The 24,621-nt window shown below is 35.8% G+C and overlaps 1 protein-coding gene across 3 annotated transcripts in view; it reads right to left on the bottom strand.

Moving 5' to 3' along the window:
* bod1l1 (biorientation of chromosomes in cell division 1-like 1) overlaps window positions 1–24,621 on the bottom strand; it is a 153,161-nt gene that overhangs the window by 11,385 nt on the left and 117,155 nt on the right. For all 3 annotated transcript variants that reach the window (XM_039751506.1, XM_039751505.1, XM_039751504.1), the window contains exons 34-43: window positions 18,243–18,315; window positions 17,988–18,052; window positions 17,218–17,302; window positions 11,494–11,549; window positions 10,260–10,338; window positions 9,951–10,003; window positions 7,743–7,815; window positions 7,599–7,663; window positions 7,311–7,389; window positions 5,549–5,702 (exon numbers count right to left, since the gene is read on the bottom strand). In XM_039751506.1, coding sequence (XP_039607440.1) covers window positions 5,549–5,702; window positions 7,311–7,389; window positions 7,599–7,663; window positions 7,743–7,815; window positions 9,951–10,003; window positions 10,260–10,338; window positions 11,494–11,549; window positions 17,218–17,302; window positions 17,988–18,052; window positions 18,243–18,315 — 782 coding nt within the window. The remainder of the gene's footprint in view (window positions 1–5,548; window positions 5,703–7,310; window positions 7,390–7,598; window positions 7,664–7,742; window positions 7,816–9,950; window positions 10,004–10,259; window positions 10,339–11,493; window positions 11,550–17,217; window positions 17,303–17,987; window positions 18,053–18,242; window positions 18,316–24,621) is intronic.

Genomic DNA, 24,621 nt, shown 5'->3' on the forward strand with positions numbered 1-24,621 from the left:
AATTTTCCCCACCTCCTACCTATTTCTATTCCAAAGAAACACTGATCATTCTTGAAGACTCAGACAGCTTTTCTATAATATTTAAAACCTTTTTAAAGTCCATTCCTTTCAAAGATCCCAGAGTACATTGCAGAAAGAATCTCTTACTCAAAATTTCAGAAAAGGATAGGAAGGCAGCCATACGCAGAACTCACTCTAGCTCTATACGAGCAAAATATTCAATTGTTCAACTTAAAATCTTTTATCGAGCACATCCATCTTGTTTAAAATTGTCCAAAATGTTTCCTGGGCAAGATCCAACCTGCAAACGTTGCAATCTTGAAAACAATCATTGAAAACTTTTTAAAAACCTGGCAGGATCTAATCAATAACATTTCAGAATAAGCACTTATATTGGGGAGAAGGACTCCTTCCTCACTTTACTAATCTCAAAGTTTTACTCTGGCTGTTGGCCCTCATCTCTTTCTCATGGGTGGGGAGTTGAAATTAATTTAGTTTTGTTAAGTTTGATTTTTTTGTATGGAATGTTACATGCTTTTAATAAATGCAATAAAATATTAAAACAATCAAATAAAAGAGTGTCAGAGGTTGGATGGATAAAGGACAGACAACAATGGAGCTGAATATCAATTACAAAGTATAAGAAAATCTCACAGAGCACTTTGTGGTGATTGTTTTTGAGTTGTTGCAGAGGGAAATTTCGCTTTGGTGTAGAGGATGGCCACAGCCTAACAATTATTATTAAATAAAAAACAAATGAGTAACAGATGCGTAATCTAAAATTATCATGTGGCTTCACAGTTGCTTATCTCTATTCTCAGTAGAATTTTGTTAAGTTTCATGAACTTGTAAAGTTGGAGTTTACAAAAGCATTAACCACAACTATACATATAGAAGTTATATGCAACTGTCAAAACTTAGCAAATTAAGGCTCAAACCTAAGCAAATCAGGAAACTGACAGACGAGATTCCACTGTGTTGGGATAAGATATTGGCCATGACTCGAACTAATGCCACCTAATTACATTATACTGTGACAAACCTGTAGCAGATTAACACAAAATATTAATTTGTCAAACAATTTAGCGGTAAGCAATCTAATACATTTTGAGAATTTGAAACTGCAGTTTTTTCTAACCAGAAAGACTGCTCTAACAATTTATTGACTTATTTGAGTTTGACACAAACCTAAATAACTAACTTATAAACATTTCCTGGTTCCTCCCTGTGTGGAAAGCACTTTGAGTACTGAGAAAGGCGCTATATAAATGTAATGAATTATTATTATTATTATTTCAGATGGATTCTACATGGCTAAAAATGGAGAAGCTCCAACAGGGGTTCAGCTGCTAGGGAGTAACTTGATTTTAATAAAAGCACAAATATTCCTGAATATTGGAAAGCAGTAATTGAAAATTATGCTTACACTTTTTTCTCCATCTTAGGGTTTTTGCAATGTTTTGGGACGATGCAAAGAAATTACAACAAGAACACTGTATATGTCCTGATGAAAATAAACTGCAATGGCTTTAAAGTCGAGATGGATAAGGTGCTTCAATGACGTAATTTTCATACTGTGATATACTGCTGATCAGTAAACAAGAGTATTGCAAACAGTAGGCTTCATATGTTTTAAAGTATTTCTTTTTGAGTGACTTGCTACGATACAATGACTGCTACCTTAGTTCACTGTTTGCTTCATGCTCCTAAATTATAGCTGAAGCCTCATGCTTCTAAATTACAGCTGAAGCCTCATGTTTAAAACCTTAACTTGGGTTCCACACTAAAATTTTGCATATGCTCAAAAGACATAAACAGTGTCACACACAGAAACCATGCGCATGCCATATACACATGTTCCTGCTGTCATCTCCTCCCTAGGTAAATAACGTACATACAGCTGGCCATCCAAATGATCTAAAAGAAAATGTGATTCATAAGACAAAGCCACCTTCTTCCATTGCTCCATGGTCTAGTTCTGATGTTCATGTGCCCATTTGTATGGTGGTTTTAGTAGTGGACTTGGATTCATCATGGGTACTCTGACTAGTCTATTGCAACGTAACCCCATACACAGCATGCTGCAACTGCACTTTGCAATCTGACACCATTCGAACATGCCCAGCATGCAATTTTTCACCAATTTGTGCTAAAGTAGCTCTTTTGGGGGAATCAGACCAGACGGGTTAACCTTTTCACCCCATGCACATCAATGAACCTGGGTTGATCATGACCCTTGTTGCTGGTTCACCAGTTGTCCTTTCTTGGAACACTTTTAAAACGTGCTAACCACTACATACTGTGAATGCTCCTCATCACAATTTGTCTCTTGCCAAAGTCACCCAGAACCTTATGCTTGTTCATTATATTTGCTTCCAAGACTTTACCTTCAATAACTGTCTGTTCACTTGCTGACTGATGTATCACACCCCTTGACAGGTGCCACTGTAACAAGATAATCAATGTTACTCACTTCACCTGTCAGTGGTTTTAATGTTGTTGCTGATCAGTGTAAATGGCTTCAAAAAAGCCTTTTTTGAAAATTCATAATCTAACCACAGTATAAATTTACCCATGTTTCTAAATCACATTTTCACTACAAACCATGGGAGAACACAGAAAATGAAATTTCAGTGAATGTGAACTTGAGGTATTACTGACTGTAGTAGGGAACATAAAAAAACATTCTTTTTGCTGGTCTGTCTGTGGAAGTCATAAATAAAAGAAAAAAGAATGGGAAAAAGTGCCAGCAGCTAAGTGCCATGATGCAGTGCTCAGACCACTGCCAGTACACAGCGTGAACTGACATAAGCTGTAAGCACAAAACAGAGATATTAAGAACATTCTTACTGAACTTGTGAAAAATAAAATCATTTAGTCAAGTAAATGTCAATGCTACAATACATACAAGTCTCTTTGCATACAAAGTATAACATCTTTTCTTTGAAATGCTATTGCATTAATGCCCTTAGGAGCAGGGTCTTGGTCATCCATGTGGTTTACCTTGGTCTATCTTAGGTGATGCAGGCAATTCATGTTCGGTGAGTGGTGTGAGGAGGCAGTCTGTGAAGGGGTACTCATTATAACCTGAACAACAGATGTTACAATTGGTGCCATTTGTTGTACGACATACAATGGCATGCAAAAGTTTAGGCACCTCAGCTTAAAATGTCTGTTATTGTTAATAGTTAAGTAAGCAGAAGATAAACTGATCACCCAAAGGCATAAAGTTAAAGATGACACAATTCTTTAATATTTTAAGCAAAATTACATTTTTATTTTCATCATTCAGAAGTACAAAATACCAAAAAAATAAAAAGGGTCTGAAGCAAAAGTTTTGGCACCCGACAGGGTCAATACTTAATAACACGCCCTTATAGCAAGTACCACAGCTTGTAAATGCTTTTTGCAGCCAGCTAAGAGGCTTTCAGTTCTTATTTTTTCCCATTCATCTTTGCAAAAGGCTTCTAATTCTGCAAGAAACTTAAGCTGTATTGCATGCACTGCTCCTCTGAGATATATCCACAGATTTTCAATAATGTTTAGGTCAGAGGACTGTGAAGTACATTGCAAAACCGTCAGCTTGTGCCTACATGTAAATTTTGAGGTGTGTTTCATAATTATCTTATTATTATTACCGTTTTTTTAACTTCAACTTTTTTTTCCCCAGATGGCGTGATGTTCAAAATTTTCTGCCATTTATTTGAATCTATTCTTCCCTCTACCAATGACATGTTCCGTGGGCCACTGGGTACAACACAAACCCAAAGCATGATCAATCCATCCCCATGCTTAATAGTTGGAGAGATGTTCTTTCGCTGAAATTCTGCACCCTTTTTTCCAAACATATCTTTGTACATTATGGCCAAAAATATTCCAATTTGACTTCATCAGTATACAAGAATGGTTTCCAAAATGCATCACGCTTGTTTAGATGTTCATTTGCATACTTCAGGCTCTGACGTTTGTGGCTACGATGAAGGAAATGTTTTCTTCTGCTGACTCTACCATGAAGGTCATACTTGTTCAGGTTCATTCATTCTCCTGCTTCGAAAGCATCAATTATTTTATTTTTCAGAGTGTTAGGCAGCTGCTTAGAGGAGCCCATAGCTGCTGATTGTTGGGACAAGAGTTGAGGATTCAGAGAATTTATATAGCTTTGCAATTTGCATCACCTGGGTTTCCTAATGATGGCAGTGAAAAAGCCATAGCGCTAACAAGCTAAATAAGGTCTGAGACCTTGGTAAAAATTATCTGAGACCTCAAATTTCTTGCATGGTGCTTCTTTCCTTTTTTAAATGTATAATTGTACAAAACAAAAACAATACATTAATCTTGCATAAAATGCTGAAAAGAAGTGTCATCTTTAACTTTATGCCTTTTCATGATCAGTTCATCATTTGCTTATTTAACAGACATTTTAAGCAAGGATGCCCAAACCTTTGCATGCCACTGTAACCGGCACTGGTAGCATACGCTCTTTTGGAGTATATCGGCAATAGCAGGCAATGTTTTCAGGGATCTTAATGATTTTCTGGCTCATGATGATGACTGACTTATAAGTCTTGGAGTTGTTGCTGAATTGAAGCCTTAATTATGGAGACCATCACTGCTAAATCACACAATCCATGTTTCATTACAAGTTTTAACAACTGGGTGAATGGCACTTTTCAGGATGAGCTGGCTGCCCAGTCAGGGAGCTCACAGTCATACCTAAGCCATCTTTTATGGAATGGTATAATGCTTTCCACATACGTTTAATTTCCTTTATGGTCAAGGTGAGCAGGCTGAGATCAGAAGGTAATTTGCAGTGATTGCTGATTTTTCTAATGTAATCAGTGTAATTGACTGCACATATATTGCGATAAAGGTCATGCTACAGAATTAATTTTCCTTTGTAAAGAGAAAGCACTTTCATTCAATATACAACTAATATGTGATTCTGAAATGTACCTGATTAAAGTTGCTGCAATGTGGGCAAGTTCAATACATAAATACTTTATTTTATCAAATAGCAGTGTGAAAAGCAGACTTTAGGGTCATTCTGTATGTGATGGATAGCTTCTTGGTAATGCTAGTACTGCCAAATATGTCATAAAACACACTGCACACCTATTTTGAATTAAGACACTTAACATTAAGCATATGATTCAGGCGTTACAACCAGCATTAAAGACAGCTGTACTGACAGAACATCTCAGTTAACTGAGATGTAAGAACACTGGAATGTGACTGACGCATTATTGAAATGTACAGTGAAATGAGATGTTCTGTTTACTTCAATGCCTTACTGGCTGGAGTTGCCTACATGCCAACCTGCCAACACCAAAAAAAAGTCTACATAGGAGTTATAGATGGTGTAAATTTTTGGTAATGTTAAGCCAATTTTCTTGTCAAGTTCATGTTTATAAATCACAACTTTTGCATAAGAAATTGCTTACACATGTTTCTGAGCAGACGTATGTTTTATACTTGTGGCCCCAGGTTCATGGACAACACTTTTTAGAATAAAAGTACTAAAAAATCGATACAGTTAGTATCAACTTACTTCTCAACGTCTAACTGGGAAGTAGAAATTGATGTTTTTTGTTTTTCCTCCTTATTCTTCTCTTCAAGATTATGCTCATGATCTACTTTCTTACATATATCTTCACTTTCTTGGGTTTCAGTTTTTTTTTCTTTTTTGAATGACTCTTGTTTTTCTAAAATAATAAAGAGGGTGAACATTTTTATGCATATACGTAATCCTTGTTTAAACTATTTTTTATTTAATAAATAAAAAGCATTTAATTGAAAATTAAAGTTAAGCCATGTTAAACAGAACACATTAAATTATGCATTCTACAATACTACTGCATAATAAATGCTCCCAAATAAACTAAATTTGAAAGCTATTAATTCATAAATTAAGGAAATTAATTATCAAACAAATTAAAATGTTTGCAGCTTTTGTGGAGAAAAAAAAAACAGTGAACAAACTTTAGAAATAGCTAAAGCTAGCCCATAAAAGCTTTGTTGGCACATAGTCTGCTGGTATAAAAAGGGCACAAAGATTGCTGAGAATGGCAAAGTGAATAACATGAAACATATTATTGCATTAAGCATTTTGGCTCATCTTTAAATAACATCCCCAATGTGAACACATCTTTGCTTGACAGTCTGAGCAGCTTAATCTGTGCTGACTTTGATCCACTGTCTGGCTTTCTCTCAAGAGGACCAGATGCAAGCTGAGGCAAAAAGGGAAGAAAGCCTGCCTTTGAATCCATCAGAATTTGCCAGATGCAAATATTACAAAAAAAGTATTTCCTTATGTCAGTTAAACAAGAAAGCAGCACAGATGCTCAGGGGAAATGCAGACTTTCCTGAAAAAATGGTAAGAGAATATGGAAGACAAATAGAGAATTTACCAGAAATCAATTAAACAGCGTCATATTATCTGCCAAAAAATCTTGCTTGATATGTCCTGTATCTGCCAGTACATACAGATGACAAGGCCCTCAGGTTAGTTAAGGATACAAAAGTACAGTAATCTTTGACTTTCGCAGTTTCACTCTATCGCGGATTTTAAATGTAAGCATATGCAAATATATATCACAGATTTTTTGCTGGTTCACGGATTTCTGCGGAAGATGGGTCTTTTAATTTATGGTACATGCTTCCTCAGTTTGTTTGCCCAGTTGATTTCATACAAGGGACGCTATTGGCGGATGGCTTAGAAGCTACCCAATCAGAGCATGTATTACATATTAAATAAAACTCCTCAATGATATAAGATATGCTTCCCGTGTGGTGCTTGATTGTTTGCTTTTCTCTGTCTCTCACTCTCTCTGCCTGACCGAGGGGGTATGAGCAGAGGGGCTGTTTGCACAGAGGCTGTTTGCCTAGAGGATACAGGCGCTCCTCTACAAAATGCCGCTTTATCGCCGTGCTTCGGCATACTTAAAAGCACGTATTGATTTTTTGATTGTTTGCTTTTATCTCGCTCTCTCTCTCTGACATTCTCTGCTCCTGACGGCGCTCCTTTGAAGAGAAGATATCTTTGCACTCTTTTAATTGTGAGAAAGAACTGTCATCTCTGTCTTGTCATGGAGCACAGTTTAAACTTTTGACTAAAGGGTGTTATTTCATGTCTAGAGGGCTCTAATAATGTTAACAGTGTGGGAGAGTTTATAAGGGCTTAAAATATATAAAAATAACCATACAAACATATGGTTTCTACTTCGCGGATTTTCATCTATCGCAGGGGGTTCTGGAATGCAGCCCCTGCGATCGAGGAGGGATTACTGCAGTACCAAAAAAAAAAAATGTACCAGCATTATCTCCTGAAGCTTTGGCAGGTCTTCCTCTTCGAGCTGGCTTCTTTTCAACTGATTTTTCTTTATCTTCATCCTGTAAAATGATATATTTTTACATGAAACCTGTTAATAAAATCTTAAATAAGGACTGAAGGCAACATTCTTTCTATAATTATAATTTTCACTTATTAGATCAGAGGACTCTGACAAAAATATAAAAAAAAACAAAAAAAGAGAATATTTTAGTTATGGTTATTATAAATATTTCACATTCCACATGTATATTAATGGTAAAATACTTACTGGTTTAACTTTTGCTTCTTCTGTGATATGGTCACACACTTTAATTGGGATCCCTAAATTAGAAACTACAAACAAACAATAAAAAGGACTACTACATAAAGCAAAGCAAACTATAAAAATGTAAATATTAAAGTATTTTCTTACCACGGTCTTCACGAGGGTACTTAGGTGGTCTTCCTCTTCGTTTTTTTCCTTCTTCCTTAACATGTGACTTTTCCTAAACCAGCCAATGGCCGAATAGCAATGATATAGCATCACATGGTAGCCAAATAAATCATTATTATACCTACCTGTGTATATCTGGCCACAGTAAAAATGATAAATGACTAAAATGATAAACAAAACTATAAAATTATCATATTAGAAAATTGTAAACAGTTAACATTTTTGATACAGCTATGAAAATAAATGAGAGTGATACACAGTAATATTACATAGCCAATTTAATCCACAGCCTTTCAAGGTATGGTCAACTTTTTAAGATGAAGATAGAATTCCATGTTCCTTTGACGGCTTTTTACTCAAGTCAGCTAATGGGTGAATTATTATCAATGACAGACCCAGGTTTGCTTCCTGGGTCCTCCCTGCATGGAGTTTGCATGTTCTACACCTGTGTCTGTGTGGGTTTCCTCCCATGGTCCAAAAACATGCAGGTTAGGTGCATTGGCGATTCTAAATTGTCCCTAGTGTGTGCTTGGTGTGTGTGCGCACCCTGTGGTGTTGGTTCCAGTAGACCCCCGTGACCCTGTAGTTAGGATATAGCGGGTTGGATAATGGATGGATGGATGGGACAGGACATCCTCCTCAATATATTTTTGGTTGCATATATGGTTTAGCATTGATGCAGCAGCAGGTGTGATGGCCACCTCTTCAGGCAATGCTGATATAAACTGGAAAGTATGAACAGCTTCATTGTGCTTTTGATCCATGCCATATTGTAACAGTACCTTTTTTCTATATGTACCATAAGGAAACTCCTTACAACTCACAGTGCATAAACAAGCACCAGATTATTTCATGACACCAAGAGTTAAGGCATTATCCTTCAACCAAGCCTATCACCATTTATTTTTCACATCTTGCTCTACTGCATGTATGTCTTCTCTAGCTTTAACCAAATTGAATTCTATCTTGAGCGGACACTGTCACTACATTCACGTGCTATAGGAGATTTTGAAGTGTTTACTTCTGAAGGTCCCCCTTCCCACTTTATTGTGTTTACATCAATTTCTGTTCATATTTTTGGAAGAAATGCATGCACTGTTTAGTTGAGGACAAACAGAGCTGCTAGGCTTGCACTTATTGAAAAATAAATATAATTATCAAGCAGTCGTTGTAATGTGGAGTCTAGTCTATATACCTTAAAAAGCCAAATATTTACTGAAAGCTGACAAGATAGGGCATTTAAAAAAATCATATTAAATAATGTCCTGCACTGCATGACATTTTAGGAAGAAAACAAACGCTGGAATAGTGGTGAATGCTTATCTGAAAACTCTCACAGTATAAGTGGCTCTATAAAGGAATTGCTCAGCCATACAGAGACAAAGATGTCACAGTTTGAAAGCAAAACTTATGAATGACTTCATAAACCCTCTGTAAAAATGTGCCTTATTGACGGTCCCAGGGATGATGAATGTGGGCGAAGGTTAGAATTGTTTAAAATTTACATTGTTAGGGCTGAATTTGTTTACTGTCACTGTAAATAAAAATAACACAATATGCCTTGCTTCAGAAAGTATGACCAACATAATAACGGTGCATGTTCAATCGATACCAATGCATATGTAGAGATCAAATATTGGCATGATGTATATGTTGGTGACCGACATATTTGGTCAAGTCCTAATAATGATCCTAGAAACCTGTAAGAAATAGGTGAAAAACATATGGCCTAATCTAATAAATTTATCTGAAAAAAAAATACTCCCTTTACAGGTGTCCAAGTTGCAAAATGTAACACAAGTTTTTAAGACTGAACTACGTCTGGCCAGAAGCATTTTTTTTTCCCTGAGACATCTTTTCCCAATGGGGAGGCAGACCCATTATGTAGCTGAGCAAACTCCATGAACCACATAAAAATTCTTAATGGAATGTTGGCTCATTGCAGGGCACACTCCTTTATAATGTGATAATTTCAACAGAGTAAGCAAGCAGTCTAACAGCAGTTTTTGTAGCAAGAGAGGAAATCCAGACTAAAAATGAAAAAAAAAAAAAAAACATGCGCACTTCACACAGAAAACCTCCTGCATAGGAAAAGGTTCAAGGTGAAAGCTCTATGATGTGAAGAAGCTTCAATGCCACTTTATCTCCAAGAATGATCTCATTTTTAGTGTGATAATTAATACTAACCTCTTCAGAGTCTCCGGACTCTGATTCACGTTTTCTTTTTCCAGATATTTTATCTGCAAGACAGAAAAGAAAACATATGGTTTTATAGATTGTTACTTAAAACCAACTGGAATTTGCACTAAGAAATGTTTACCATCTATAAATGTAGTTTCATGAGTATTACCAATGTGAAAGACTGAGAAAAAAGTATGTACTTATATAAAACCTACAGTATTTCTGAAACATTACCTTTAAAGAGCAAAACTATAAAGTAATGGAGGCCAAACCTAATAGAACTGACAAGAGTTCATTGCTGTTTTAATGACTCACTTGACTCTCTGGATAATGAGGGTGAGCTTGCTATATTTCCATGTTTAACACTTCTTTCTTCTGCAACAAGATTTTCTTCCTATGATGAAACAGTAGTTATTTCAGTAAATTACTATAATTTTAGATTCTTGGTTACAAACAGATGACAAGCATGATATAATGTTTCAAGTACTCCATACAAAGTTTGTTTTTCTAATATTGAATATGTTTTCACAATAACAATTTAAATGGTACTCCGTTACTAATACTGTACATGAATTATATTAGTTTGAATAGCTATTCATGCAAAAGCATGGGTTTATGCCTCAGCATTTCAAAAAGATATATTGTGTATTTTGAGTTAAAAAAAGCTCTCCAACTTGAATGAATCCTCTATCAGATAAGCTCCTAGCACTCAGACAACTGACATATGATGTGGAGTAAAACAGTCTAGAGAATTTCTTCTTATAAACTGGCCCAGCATTCTACAATCATGATGTTCTTATATTACATCCTCATTTGGTATTTAGAATTAGGTTAAAGCAATGTACCAATGTACAAAATCGTGACACAAATAAGTCTTACAACTAACGTGCAAAATTGTGGATACCATATAATTGTGGATACCATAATCAGATATAAACTAGAAAAATTCTTGTATGAAAAAACATACTAAATAAAAGCTAGCAAAGCACAATATTATGGGAATGTGCCCTTACTGTTTATATTGTACATTGCTTCTTCTGGAAATAATATTTTAGCAAGAAATCAGTGCATTTTGCACGTTTTGAGCATAAAAGTGGATAATGAATGAGTAAATTATATGACACAAGTTGCATGAGAATCTTTTTTTCATGGACGATTTTCACATTGTTTGCCATTGCCAGTACTGGTCACTATCGATCCCATTCCATTAGAATCTTTGTGTAGTTTCTCCACAAAAACATGAGATTAAAATTCTTCCTCAGGCCACCACTACAAACTACATATGGTAAATGATATATAAAGAAAAATATTTTTAGGTGGGGTAGTACTTTAAGGATGGCTCCTGTCTTGCTCCTAATTCTGTCAAGAGAGGCTCAGGTTATCCAAATCATGACTTGGGTTAGGCAGGACTAAGACGTTATAATATAAGAACTGACAGACAACAACAACACATGCCATTTAACAAAAAATAAGAAGGTAATTTAACTTAAAACATTGCAAAACCTTTGTTAAAGCTTGTAAAAATAGTTAAGTGTCAAAATAAATATACCTTATTTGTGTTTGCGTCAGAAAACTGTAACACAATCTGTTCCTTATTCATATTACCTTATTGGGAAAAAAAAATCATTAGACATCTCTCGTGCCACTATCACAAAAATACTTTTAAAATTCATTGCTTTGGTGACAGATTTGATAATACAAAGGCTGCATATATTTACTAGTTAAACAAATATATTTTCATGTTAAACATGGAAAACTATGAAGCTGTCTTCATCTTCATTCTATCTTCATTCATGAATTCACTATTTTCTTGCCACTGACACTATCTTATGCATCAATCATTCAGTCTTTTCTCTTCTGAACTTCAAGTGCGTCCATATTACTAAATAGTTTTAAAAAACATACATAAGAAAGAATCGTGTATATCTCATTAACATAATATACGTTTCAGTGTTTGCCTAATGAAAACAAGTAGCGAACAAACATTAAAAGAAAGACACGACCGTGGTAATTTATAATCTATTTCCTGTAGTAGAACGTGAATTACACTTGTATATCTTGAACATAATATCTTCAACAACATCCATTATTCTGACAAGCTAAAACAACACAAAATTAACACAAATTTTACACAAAAAACCTGTAGAAATTTAATTTAATTGGTTTAGCTAATGCTGCAGTTTATGTGGATGCAACTTTAACTGCTAAAACAAACACAATGTGGTAGAGTAAAGATGACTGATATGACTGATTACCAATACATTTTCTACCAACATTGCTAGTGTATTTAAGTATTAGGTTTTCCAAGAAGATTAAAGAAAAAAATCTGAACGAAAAGAAAAAATATTAGCTGTATAAAATCTTCACATGAACATGTTTTAATTTAACATTATACAAGTTAAATGACAGATGTTTCTTTTTAACCTAGAGTTATGTTTATCCCCAGTCAAAAACACTTACATTTTTTTAACAAGAAAAAATGTTATGTATGACAGACACATGCAAATATCAAAAAGACAACATAAATGTAACAAATGTTGCATTTAGAGAATAGAAGCATTTTCTTTCAATCACAATCACTTTACCATTTTTACCACATACCTACCTACATGCACAGTGAACCTTCACACAACCAAATTCACCAAGCATATGACAGTTGTCCAGTCATACAGTGACTTAAGCATCAGAGTAACTATCCATGTCAATGTCTGTTGACCAATACTCATTATCATCACTTTCACTTGATTTAAGTAATGATTCGGTTCCAGTTTGTTTTAAAACTGGCTTTACAGCTTCTTGTTTACTCAGAATTGTGTTTTGGATGAAGGGACACTCCATATAGGAAAACCTTGCAGTGGCAAAATGCAAAGAAATATTATGATTTTTTTTTTGCAGCATAATGTTATTTTATCCACTAGATATCAGCAGAGAGGTATCTGGGAATGTCCTGATAGTTATTTTAGCTTAACACTGTAAAAGCAGATCATTACCATCACCCTGAATTTGAGTTTAAACATAATTATGTACAACTCTGAGTTAAGCTATGGTTAACACCAAGGAGATTAATGATCAAAAAGCACAGAGACACATAACTATGTACAATTCTGACCTCACATTACGCTTGGGGTTAACACCAAGGAGGTAAATGATCCCAAAGAATAGAGACATCTGCTGTATTTCATTATCTCTCAAGTCTGCAAAGCAGCTGCCATGAGTACCAGTATCTTAATAGGGTTGACTGGTGAAATTCACGAAAGTGTTTATTGCAGTGAATTTGCTGGGTTCACAAGCAAACTTTGTTCATGGAATTATTTCCACTGTGTGGCTGGCATTGGCAAACTTTTTTTTCAAGAGCTACAATGAAGCCTTGTGAGGCCAGCATGACATCACAGAACTGTAGAAGCCATGTTGAATGGGTACGTTAGTACTTGATTGTGCATGCGCAGATGTACTTCACTTCATACTTTATGGTGCCACTACTCAATTAGTACTGCAACCGGATTTGTAGCTCGGATGTATTTAAAAGAAAACATGCACTATTTTCTTTTGAGGAGTACATTAGCTGACCATAATGAAAGTATAGTTAAAATACTGCATTCTTCTGCTTAAATTCACTGCCTGGTGTGTCTTCACTGATAGCTCCTTGCTATGTAAGCAGATCAAGTACCGACAGAGACAGCGCCCTAAGTAAATAACACTCATCACTTGCATCACCGGCACTGCAGGTGTGCTGGTATGTACTGGTAGGCATGAATTTACTGTTGGTATAATGCTGATGCCAGTACGCACACTTACTCACAACCACACTCCTCAACCTTAGACCCCAAAGATTAGAAAAATAAACACTAAGCACTGTGTAACCCGATCTCTGTATCGACACATCTAAAGCAAATAGCTGAAAAGAATCCAAACCGAAAGTTTATTAACATGCTTCTGTTACTGGATTGCACTGAACAAACTCTTTTCTGCTTGGCTGTGTGATTAAGCCCTGCAAAGGAGCGCATTTGCTTCTTGCCTTATACCCAGAACTACTGGCATAATTATAACCAAGATATTTTACATCAATAGAGATATTATTGCATTACGTAATTTGTTGATGTAAAAAATAAGCGGACTATGTCATACACATTACATTTAACGTGTTACCCTACTGCCCGAGAGTAAGCTGTTGAGCTTAGCATTGTACATTCACCCCATCAACATAAATTCAGTGAACTCTGAAATATTGAGACTGATTATTTCAGCCAGGAGAAGGAATAATATAATTGCCTGAGCATTTTCCTGAAGAAGCTGATCTTTGTGGCTGCTTGCATGTGCGACGCTAACAGAGTGCAGTGGACATATGCTGACTAAAAATTATTAACAGAAACCTGGTTACAAGGTTACATGGCCAAGTAACTGGGTTATTCCCAGAGAAATCTATGCATGTTAACCTGGTTTCTCAAAGGGTTTACATGGAATTTTAAAAACACTTTCCGTGACTAATTGGGTTATTAAAGTGCCTATAAACACACTAATTGGGTTATTAAAGTACCTATAAACACACTTATTGTGACACCTTTCAGCAGGTAATTAGGGTTTTGCCTACGAGCCTAAACATGTGAAATATAGAAGGGTGAGATGAAAGTCAGTCCATTGTTAAAATATGTATTGGCCTTGATGTGTCAAGTATGCATATGTATTATTGTTTAGAGCAGATGCTTGAGAATTGGATTCGCTTTTGCTTGATTTGATTGGCTTTGGCTAGCTCTAAATGCCTTGTTTTACAAGTAAACCCTGGTGTTTGCATGTAGCTAAAATATCAAAATATGAAACAGAAAAAAAAAGTATGAACTATATCAGTGATTAGCACTAAGGTTAGTACAAAACTCTTTGTCTATAAAACAATTTCAATTATAATTTACCTGGTATTATAAACTAATGTCAATAATTGGGATTAACTCAAAATTGAGTGTGAAAAGCATCATACAATACCAATAACTGAGATTAACTTTCCCTCGTATAATTGAGCATGAAAAACTTTGTGGACTACAGCTTGAATTGGTCAGTGAAAATTAATTTATTCGGATTGGAATATAAACTGCACAAATTTTTCTCTGTGTTATCAGTTCAGATAGTATAACTAAACAAAAACAATACAACATTAATCAATTGTATATCCGTTTAAACAATAATGTAATAACAGACAACCCAATTTCTGTATGGCTTTTTTGCAATGCTTTTTATTTTTACTTGAGCATTATCACTCTTATGGTGCCTTAAATCTTAAAATATACTCACGATTAAGGTCATCTGCGAATAATGCCAAACCTTAAATTTTTTACCAAAGTACATGAAAAATGCCACCCATGGACAGGCCAAATGCAAAAATTTAAAACAAAACAGGTTTTGGAAAACAAAATATTAATTTTAAAGTAATGAGTAAACTAATGCAATTTTTATTTTATAGATGTTAAAACACCAGCATTATTTAAAAAATGCATTACAGGTAGTCCCCAGGTTACGGACATCCGACCTACGACTTACGAACGGAGCCGCAGCTGCGACGCATGCACCTCAGTAGCTGCCGCTCGATCATCTTCGGCCTGGGGACGCTGCAAGCAGTTGCTGGACGGAGGCGATTTCACTGCCCACGCAGTGCAGTGTCCCTTGGGCGGCTCAAAGCGACAAGCAGTTTCACTGCCTGCCCACCACACATGGCTGCCCCATTTGTTCTTGGTGGGTGGCTGGGAATGTGAGGGGGTAGCATTGTAGTGTGCATCGGATGGCTGCCTATTGAATGGGGCCGATTCATTACCCGCCTTTGGCCACACCGTGTTCGGTGGGCAGACGCTGCAGGCAGCTTACTGTAGTGGAGGTGACTGTGAGGTGGGCAGGTGATGAACCGCCCGTCGAAGCCCCCATTCATTCTCAATAGCAAGCCTGCTTGTACGGTTACGTACATAGCAGGAAGTTGTCTCTTGTCAGTACATCAGACATGCTGACGACGTGTGCCTTCCTGCTATGATAGCGTGTACAGTGCTGTGCAGAAGAGCTCATCTTAATCTTTTGTCTTCACCTTTCAACAATGTCTCTGAAACACAAAACTGATACAAGTGTTCAGGGATACAGTGAAGAAGAGAAAAACCATCACCATTGAAAATAAAGTAGAAATAATAAAAAAAAAGAGAGAGGTGAAACTCCATCATTCATTGACAGAGCACTTGGTTACTGTCGGTCAACAATAGCATTTATTAAATTTATATACCTGTTCCAACTTACATACAAATTCAACTCAAGTACAAACACATAGTCCCTTTTCTCGTACGTGACCCGGGGACTGCCTGTATTATGAAAGCTTATAAAAAATGCTGAGTTATTTTGCACAGATATTGCCTTTTTAAGGTACTGTCTGATGCTGTATAACTTTGTGCATGTGTGTTCCAGTGGTGACAGCAAATAAGGAAGAAGAGAAGTTCTTGCATAGAGTGCAATCAAGTAAAAAGAACCGAATAAAAATTATAGGCCGCATTTGAGTATGCTTTAATAATATAATGACTTGTCTATGAACTACAGTGCATGCGGAGGCACAGAGCTAAGACAGGGATTTTACAGTACCTAACCAAGGCAATTTATGATGCACTTCCCTGGAATCAATTTTCTTTTATGCCCCAATCTTCCAGCTATCACTGTGCCAAGTATCCATATCCCATAGCACTGCAAACTTATACTGTTTGGCACAAGGTGTCGTGTTTTATGAAATAACATGTTACTTTAAAAAAAAAAAAAATTCAGTCTCTTGCACCTAATCTCTAAAAAAAAAAAAGTACCGCAGTAGAATTAAATGTGTAAAAAAAAATTATATACTGTACATATATACACACACTTTAAATATTACTCTGAAACAAAAAGTAAAACAATTTGTAACTATGTATAATTATGTACTCAATCAAAACTTTTTTCATGCCAATCCTTGAAGCAACACTAGACAAAGAAAAACATTACATTTTGTACAAAGAGGTTTTTGTACTGCAATTCACACAAAAAGATAGCATTTTCATTTATTACATTTGTTTGTGTTAATGATTTTTTTCTTGCATTTCATATCTGGATTAAACTAAGTACATGCATACATTTTCATACTAGCTTCTTTCAGTGCTGAGGCAATGCCTTTCTCTGTGAGCAGGGCAGGAAACAGCCCTTAACATGGCACACACATACACCTATACTATTCAGTGTCTAACCAACCTAAACATCAGCTGCACATGAATGAATTATAATTTTATAGCCTCACCTTTTGTTTCCTCTGAGATGGGACTTTTTGGAGGTCTTCCTCTCCGCCCAGGCTTCTTAATCTCCACTTTCTCAGCATTAGTATTCTAAATTAAGTGAAATATTTAAACATTACATTCTCAGTTTCATTGTCAAATTATTCTTTCAAGCTTTCAGTTAGCTTTACAGTGTCAAAAAAGTATTCACCCATTAGATGTTTTTCCTATTTTATTATTATAAAAAATTAAATTACACTGGTTTAATTTTGAATTTTTCACACTGATCAACAGAATAAGACTCTTTAATATCAAAGTGAAAACAGATCCCTGCAAAGTGGAATTTTAAGCTCTTTATAGGCACCGTACAATCAAGACGAAAAGGAAAAACATCTGTGGGCAAGGTGAGAACACTGTTATGAAAAAAACATCATGCTACACACTAACTCAATGTTTATTTGTGATATGTAATAACCAACTATGAAGCTTTACCTACAGTAAAAAGTAAAATTCTGCCAATGTTACTCATAAAAACAAAAACAAAATAGAAGGAGAACACTGCATTTAATTTAATCGTTTAGAATCATAGCCTAATCTTGTACATGCTATCAACAATGATTTAATCAGTGGATCAAAACATAATGATAAAGGCAGAGCAATGCACAAGACAAAAGAAATATACTCTTTCCAGCCACACAAGTCAAAGATGAAAAGTTTTTATAGAGACTCACAGACATCTAAAAACAAACCAACTTGATAAGAGACAGTAATTTTAGATTCCATTCACACATCTTGCCTCATTCGGTCCCTGACTTGTACTGTGTTCTTTTTTCTGATCAGCTTCATTATTTTGTTGGTTTCCTAATTGAATATAAGAAATACATGACAGTTAGAATGCAATATATTAGTACTATTTGTTTGTGATTTGTAATTATTCTTTTTATTTTTAAATAATATAACCAAAACATTAACACAACTACATGCCAGTTCCTAAAAAGCAGTTTCTGAACTGAGCTAAAACAAACAAAAAAAAAAACCAAAACAAACTTGCCTGCCTCTTTAAATTGAACTGCAGAATGTTGCCCATTCCGGAGTGTTTTGTCAGTTTTTTCCAAATTTTCCACCTAAACCAGCAAGTCATACACAATTAAAATACTTAAAAACAAATTGATAACAGAGTTTTATCACAAAGAAACAACTGAAACACTTCTGCACTACACTGAATAATGAGATATAATAAATAATAAAATAAAATATACTGTAATATAATGTCAATATACTTTTTTCTGTATGTCATTTATTAAAGTTCTGCTAAAAAAAAACACATCATCTACATGGCTAAATGTTGGAAACCAGAAACACATACTTGCAACTGTATATAGGAGTATTGAAAACCAGAAACACATATTTGCAATTGTATATATGAGTATGAGCAAGTGTGTTTGTGTGGCCTCCAATAGAATGGCATTTAGTATGATGCATAGAAAAGGCTCTTGCTATCTATAATCTTGTAACAGATGAACCAACTTCCAGAAAATGGATGGAAATCACAGTAATGACACATTAAAGAAGTCACAGAATATCCCTGCACAAAATTCAAAGACTTACAGGTCTCTCTAACCTCAGGTAAAGTCAGTTTTCTTTATTTCAAGATAAAAATAAACTGAATAAAAACTGAATTCATGGGAGAGTACTTTATCATCCAAAGTAACACCAATGCTCTGCTCTAATTTGTAAAGAAACGTGTGTACAACAGACAAGTCAAATGTAAAGCTCTTTGGACGACACAGGTTTCACTGAGCTTAGCATAAAGCTAATGCAGTGTTCAATAGTAAAAACAACATGTGGGTCGTAATGAGATGGTATGGGAAGATTTGCCATCATTGAAGGAACCGTTAATTCTTTACCACTTTACCAGAATATTCTTAAGGAGAATGTCCAGTCATCTCTGAATGGCCTCAAGCTGAAGTGTAACTGGGTTACACAACAGGATTATGACCCTAAACAAAAAAGTAAATCTACAACTAAATAGTCAAGAGGTTTTGGAGTGGCTTAGTGAAAGTCCCAAATCTGAAAAGAACAGCTCACTCTCAAAAACTTACGAATATATATGAATTAACGCAGTTCTACAAAGAAGAGTTGGTTACAATTCCTCAACACTGATGTTAATGACCAATATTATAGGATATATTTAGTACTGAAACTATGAGGAAAAATACTCTTTCATACAGAGGTTTTCTGGAAAACTTTATTTCTTGAATCTATACTGATAAAAGGCAAAGCCCGCCCTCCCTCCCTCCCTCACTCACTCACTCACTCATCACTAATTCTCCAACTTCCCGTGTGGGTGGAAGGCTGAAATTTGGCAGGTTCATTCCTTACAGCTTCCTTACAAAAGTTGGGCAGGTTTCATTTCGAAATTCTACGCGTAATGGTCATAACTGGAAGCAGTTTTTCTCCATTTACTGTAATGGAGATGAGCTTCAACGCCGTGGGGGAGTTTCGTGTGACATCATCACGCCTCCCACGTAATCACGCAGTACATAGAAAACCAGGAAGACCTCAAAAAAGCGCTCAAGAAAACATGCATTATATAATTGAGAAGGCAGAGAAACAATAAGAAGCGAGCGAGTGACATATACAACTATATTCATGAGTTCTGCTACTTCGGAAACAAAGCACGATGTAAACCTACACTTTAAATTAAGTTCATAGACAGACTGCCGCTGGCGTTTGTAATTTAGTGCCTGCCCATATAAGGCCGTCCGTCAGCGGCAATCCAATAGCAAACTGCCACGGGTAAATATTCACGGGTGAAGGACTGTGCTTATGGAGAGGAAGATGAGATGGTCAGGGTAGTGTTTGACACAAACTCAGCGAAACTGCGAGAGAAAGTTTTAAGTGCCAGGACTAAGGTAACATTAAATAAAGCTATGGACATAGCGAGATGGCACCAGCACAGCTGGGAACCTTCGATGCAAGTACACCGAGTGGCTCACGTGAACTGGCGCGTGCACAGATAAAAGCAACAGTTCCAAAGAGCTGAACAAAACCGAATTACACAATTGAAAAGGCAGCAAAAAATATGAAGCGTCTGATAAGCATATTCATAAATGCAGCTACTGTGGAAACAAAGCACACTGTGGAAAAAGTCAATGTCCGCTAAAGGAAGACAGTGTAAAAAACCCGTGCATGCAGTGTGTCAGGTCTCAGATAAAGAAGAAGACGAGCTGTTTATTGATGCAGTAAGAAACGAATCGATGAATGAAACCTGTCATCTTTACAACGATTGACAAACACGGAATGTAACTTGAACACAACACATCCTACAAATACGAACCTGATTGAAAGAAATAATGATAATCAAATCCTTGATGACAGCAACACTCATAACACTCACAAAACAAATACTGTATATTGACAGTCATGTTACGTTATTTTTAAAATGTTCCCTTTTCTTTTCTACCTTTTTAACACACTACTTCTCCGCTGCGATACGCGGGTATATATATATGTATATATATATGTCCCGCTCTACATACTCGAATAATGGATACTTTATTCGCCATCAATGATTGTTTTGGTAAAGCCATACTCAGTGTATTCATTAGCTGAACGGTAAAAAGTAAGAGCGAGGGGAGGATGACTCATTGAGGCATGCAGGCTGTAGTCTTGCGTCAACTCTATCTGAATTGCGCGATCACATTTGAAAAATATATCTTTTCAAGTTCTATTTAGTCCATATGTGTCAAACTCAAGGGCGCGGGCCACATCCGCCCGGCGTGTAATTATATCCGCCCGAGATCATTTTATATACTGTATTATTGTTATTAAAGCCGGGTATATGAAGCGCTGGTAACACAATAAACTACAGATCCCATAATGCAGCGCTTCAGCTGCCTTGCGAACACTTACCGCTTACTAGAGTTATTGCGCACTGAGTTTGCACGGCGCTTTGGTGACTTTGAAGAACAAAAAAAGTCTGTCTACATGCGGTTCGAACCTTGTGCATGTTTGGTAGCACATATCTGTGTGAGAAGCTCTTCTCAGTGATAAAGACTAACAAAACAGCACACAGGAGTCGCCTCACTGATGAGCACCTGCAATCCATCCTGAGAATCTCCACAACACAGAACCTCACACCAAACAGAAACAAACTTGTGGACAAAAAAAGATGCCAGGCGTCCAGCTCTAAAATGACATATGAGCAAAGACAACTGAATGATTTGATTTGTTATTGCACGTAAGAGCGGAGTCAACCGTTTTAACAAACAGCGTATTGCACTGATACGAAATAGCTGTGTGTGTATATATGTAGATATGTATGTATATGTATATATATGTTTATATATGTGTGTGTGTATGTATGTATATATATATATATATATGTATTTGTGTGTATATATGTGTGTGTATGTATGTATATGTGTGTATATATGTGTGTGTGTATATGTAGATATATATGTATGTATATATGTGTATATGTATAGATATGTATATATATATATGTTTATGTGTGTGTGTGTAAATATATATATATGACAACAACACTCATCACTCACAACAGTGACAAAACAATTACATTGACAATCAGGTTACGTTATTTTCAAAATGTTTCCTTTTCTTTTCATTGCTTCTTTAACACACTACTTCTCCGCTGCGAAGCGCGGGTATTTTGCTAGTAAACAATAAAAACAGCATTATGTATTCACTCATGTTCCTCTTCTTTAACATTGCATTTTGTCTAAAATTATGACTCCATTCATTGAGTAAAATATATAAAAACCAAAGTATGTTTGGAAATGGGTATATGTTTTTAACAGTACTAAGAAAGATGAAGATGAACTCATTTTTGTAAGCCAAATTTTTGCTTCCTTGAAACTTCATATGTGGTCCACTGTGGTCAAGGACTGTAGTTTTTTCTTTCCTTTTAGAGCATGTGTTCAAGAAGCAATAAAATGAATACATACATCCATCCATCCTCTTCCGCTTATCCGAGGTCGGGTCGCGGGGGTAGCAGATTAAGCAGAGAAGCCCAGACTTCCCTCTCCTCGGCCACTTCTTCCCGGAGAATCCCAAGGCATTCCCAGGCCAGCCGGGAGACATAGTCCCCCCAGTGTGTCCTGAGTCTTCCCTGGGGCCTCCTCCCGGTTGGACGTCCCGGAACACCTCACCAGGGAGGCGTCCAGGAGGCATCCTGATCAGATGCCCGAGCCACCTCATCTGACTCCTCTCGATGCGGAGGAGCAGCGGCTCTACTCTGAGCCCCTCCCGGATGACTGAGCTCCTCACCCTATCTTTAAGGGAAAGCCCAGACACCCTGCGGAGGAAACTCATTTCAGCCGCTTGTATTTGCGATCTCGTTCTTTCAGTCACTACCCATAGCTCATGACCATAGGTGAGGGTAGGAACGTAGATCGAAATTAATTAATTAACATTAAATTAAATTAATACATTTGAATTAAAAATCTAATATTTCCTAAAGCTGCTGCAAATACAATGCATTTTGGAATTCTCTTGTATCCATTTTGTTAACTACAGTACTTGTGCAAAATAGTTATCATTATTATTATGGTGTTACTGCAATCAGCATGAACAGGCAACAAACAGTCTGCAGTTTAACTATAAAAATAGAAAAGTTAAAACTTTAATATAAACCACAAGAGATCTATGCATTTGGTTATAGAGGAGCTTAGTGCATGTATTTATTTTTAAAAGAGATCAAGAAAGCAAAAAAATCGGAACTTACCAATCCTATAAAATGAAACTGATTGATATTGGTTCTAAAAAACCTAATTGGAGCTTCCCTGCTGTGTATGTTAATAAATTTGAGCTGAGTGAGTACAGATATTCAGTATGGGTCCAGTAAGGTATTGATGCTCTGGTCATAACTGGCACAGAGACCCTTAACTGCACAGGCTGGTTAGAAAACTGATGGATGGGTGAATAAAATGTGTTTACTCAGATCAACAGATGGACAAAAAGCAGTAAGAAAGTTTACAAACAAGTTGTAGCAAGGACCTTAACCTTTGCTGCACTGTAAATCATTGTTTGAGAAGACCATGTAAAAGCAAATTATCAAGATAATTTGTGCTTTAAAGACAAGAATCATGTTCACTATTTTGTGCCAATATGATGAATCCTGTCTGTGCATGCAGTAAAATTATTTTATTTTTTTTTTAAACATTAAACATTAAGTTAAACTCTAGTGTAATATCACTTACACTACTCTAAGAGCTGCCATTATCTTTACTGCTTGATAGTAAAGGTAGAAAACACAATATCAAGTTCAGCAATGTTGTTTCTAGAGGATTTTGTTAATTGACACATTGAAATTTGAAAAAAGTTGTATTAAGCTATTTGCATTTTATAATAGAAGTACTATTAAAAAAAAAAAAAAATAGTGGTCTGTCATTTCAAGCAATGTGAAGACTGACCAAAGTTGAAGGGAAATATAAACAATATACTTACAAATGAAAAAGTAATAACATGCACTTAAATCAGATATACTATATTACAGAATATCAAAAGAAGTAACCTCAATAACAAAGTTTGCTTATGGGAAACCAGCAAATAGCTAGTAATAAATACAGTATATGCTAAGTAAGTTAAAGTAGCAGGACAAGAAAATAGTAGTATAATAATTTCTTTGTACTTGTTTGACTGGCTTTATATTTACCAGTAATTATATGTGGGTTAGAATTAAAAGCATAACTCAGCAGTTATGAATTGTTAGAAAAAAGTCACTGAAATATGGGCTAGTAATAAAAGCTCTCAACTCCAGAGATATGGGTTCAAATTCTGACACAACCAATATCTATGTGGAGCCGACAAGCTCTCTTTGTTTGCATGGGATTTTCTTCATAACTGCTTAAACACAAGTCAAAAGCCATGTGTCTGCTTGCAATGGGTCCTTTTTTGCACAAAATACCTTTGAGACTGGCTCTGGCCTCATGCAAATCTGTATTAGACTAAGCAAAATGAGAAAATTATGATGGGTAGATGAATATAATATGGTGATGTCATTACAGAATTAAGCTTGTACAATTGTACAGTTTATTTAATTAAATATACATCATCAAGAGAGGTTGGGAACATATCATCAAAATTTAAATAAATTACATTTTTAAAATAGATTAAAATATCACAGTTTTTAGTGCTGCTGACCTTTATCTAATTTCCAGCCTAGTCACTGCGAAAAGTGACATTTCTAATTTTCTCAGTACTTACATGGTCTGGAATCCCTACCTTTTATTTTTTTCTCCAGCTGTCTGGAGTTTTTTTTTTTTTCTGTCCCCCCTGGCCATTGGACCTTACTCTTATTCGATGTTAATTAATGTTGATTTATTTTGTTTTCTTAATGTGCTATACAAATAAATGTTGTTGTTGTTACATGAACTTCTCTGAGTACTGCAGTTTCCTACCATGAC

The sequence above is a fragment of the Polypterus senegalus genome, chromosome 4, assembly GCF_016835505.1.
Source record: "Polypterus senegalus isolate Bchr_013 chromosome 4, ASM1683550v1, whole genome shotgun sequence".
In the NCBI taxonomy this organism is placed as follows: domain Eukaryota; kingdom Metazoa; phylum Chordata; class Cladistia; order Polypteriformes; family Polypteridae; genus Polypterus; species Polypterus senegalus.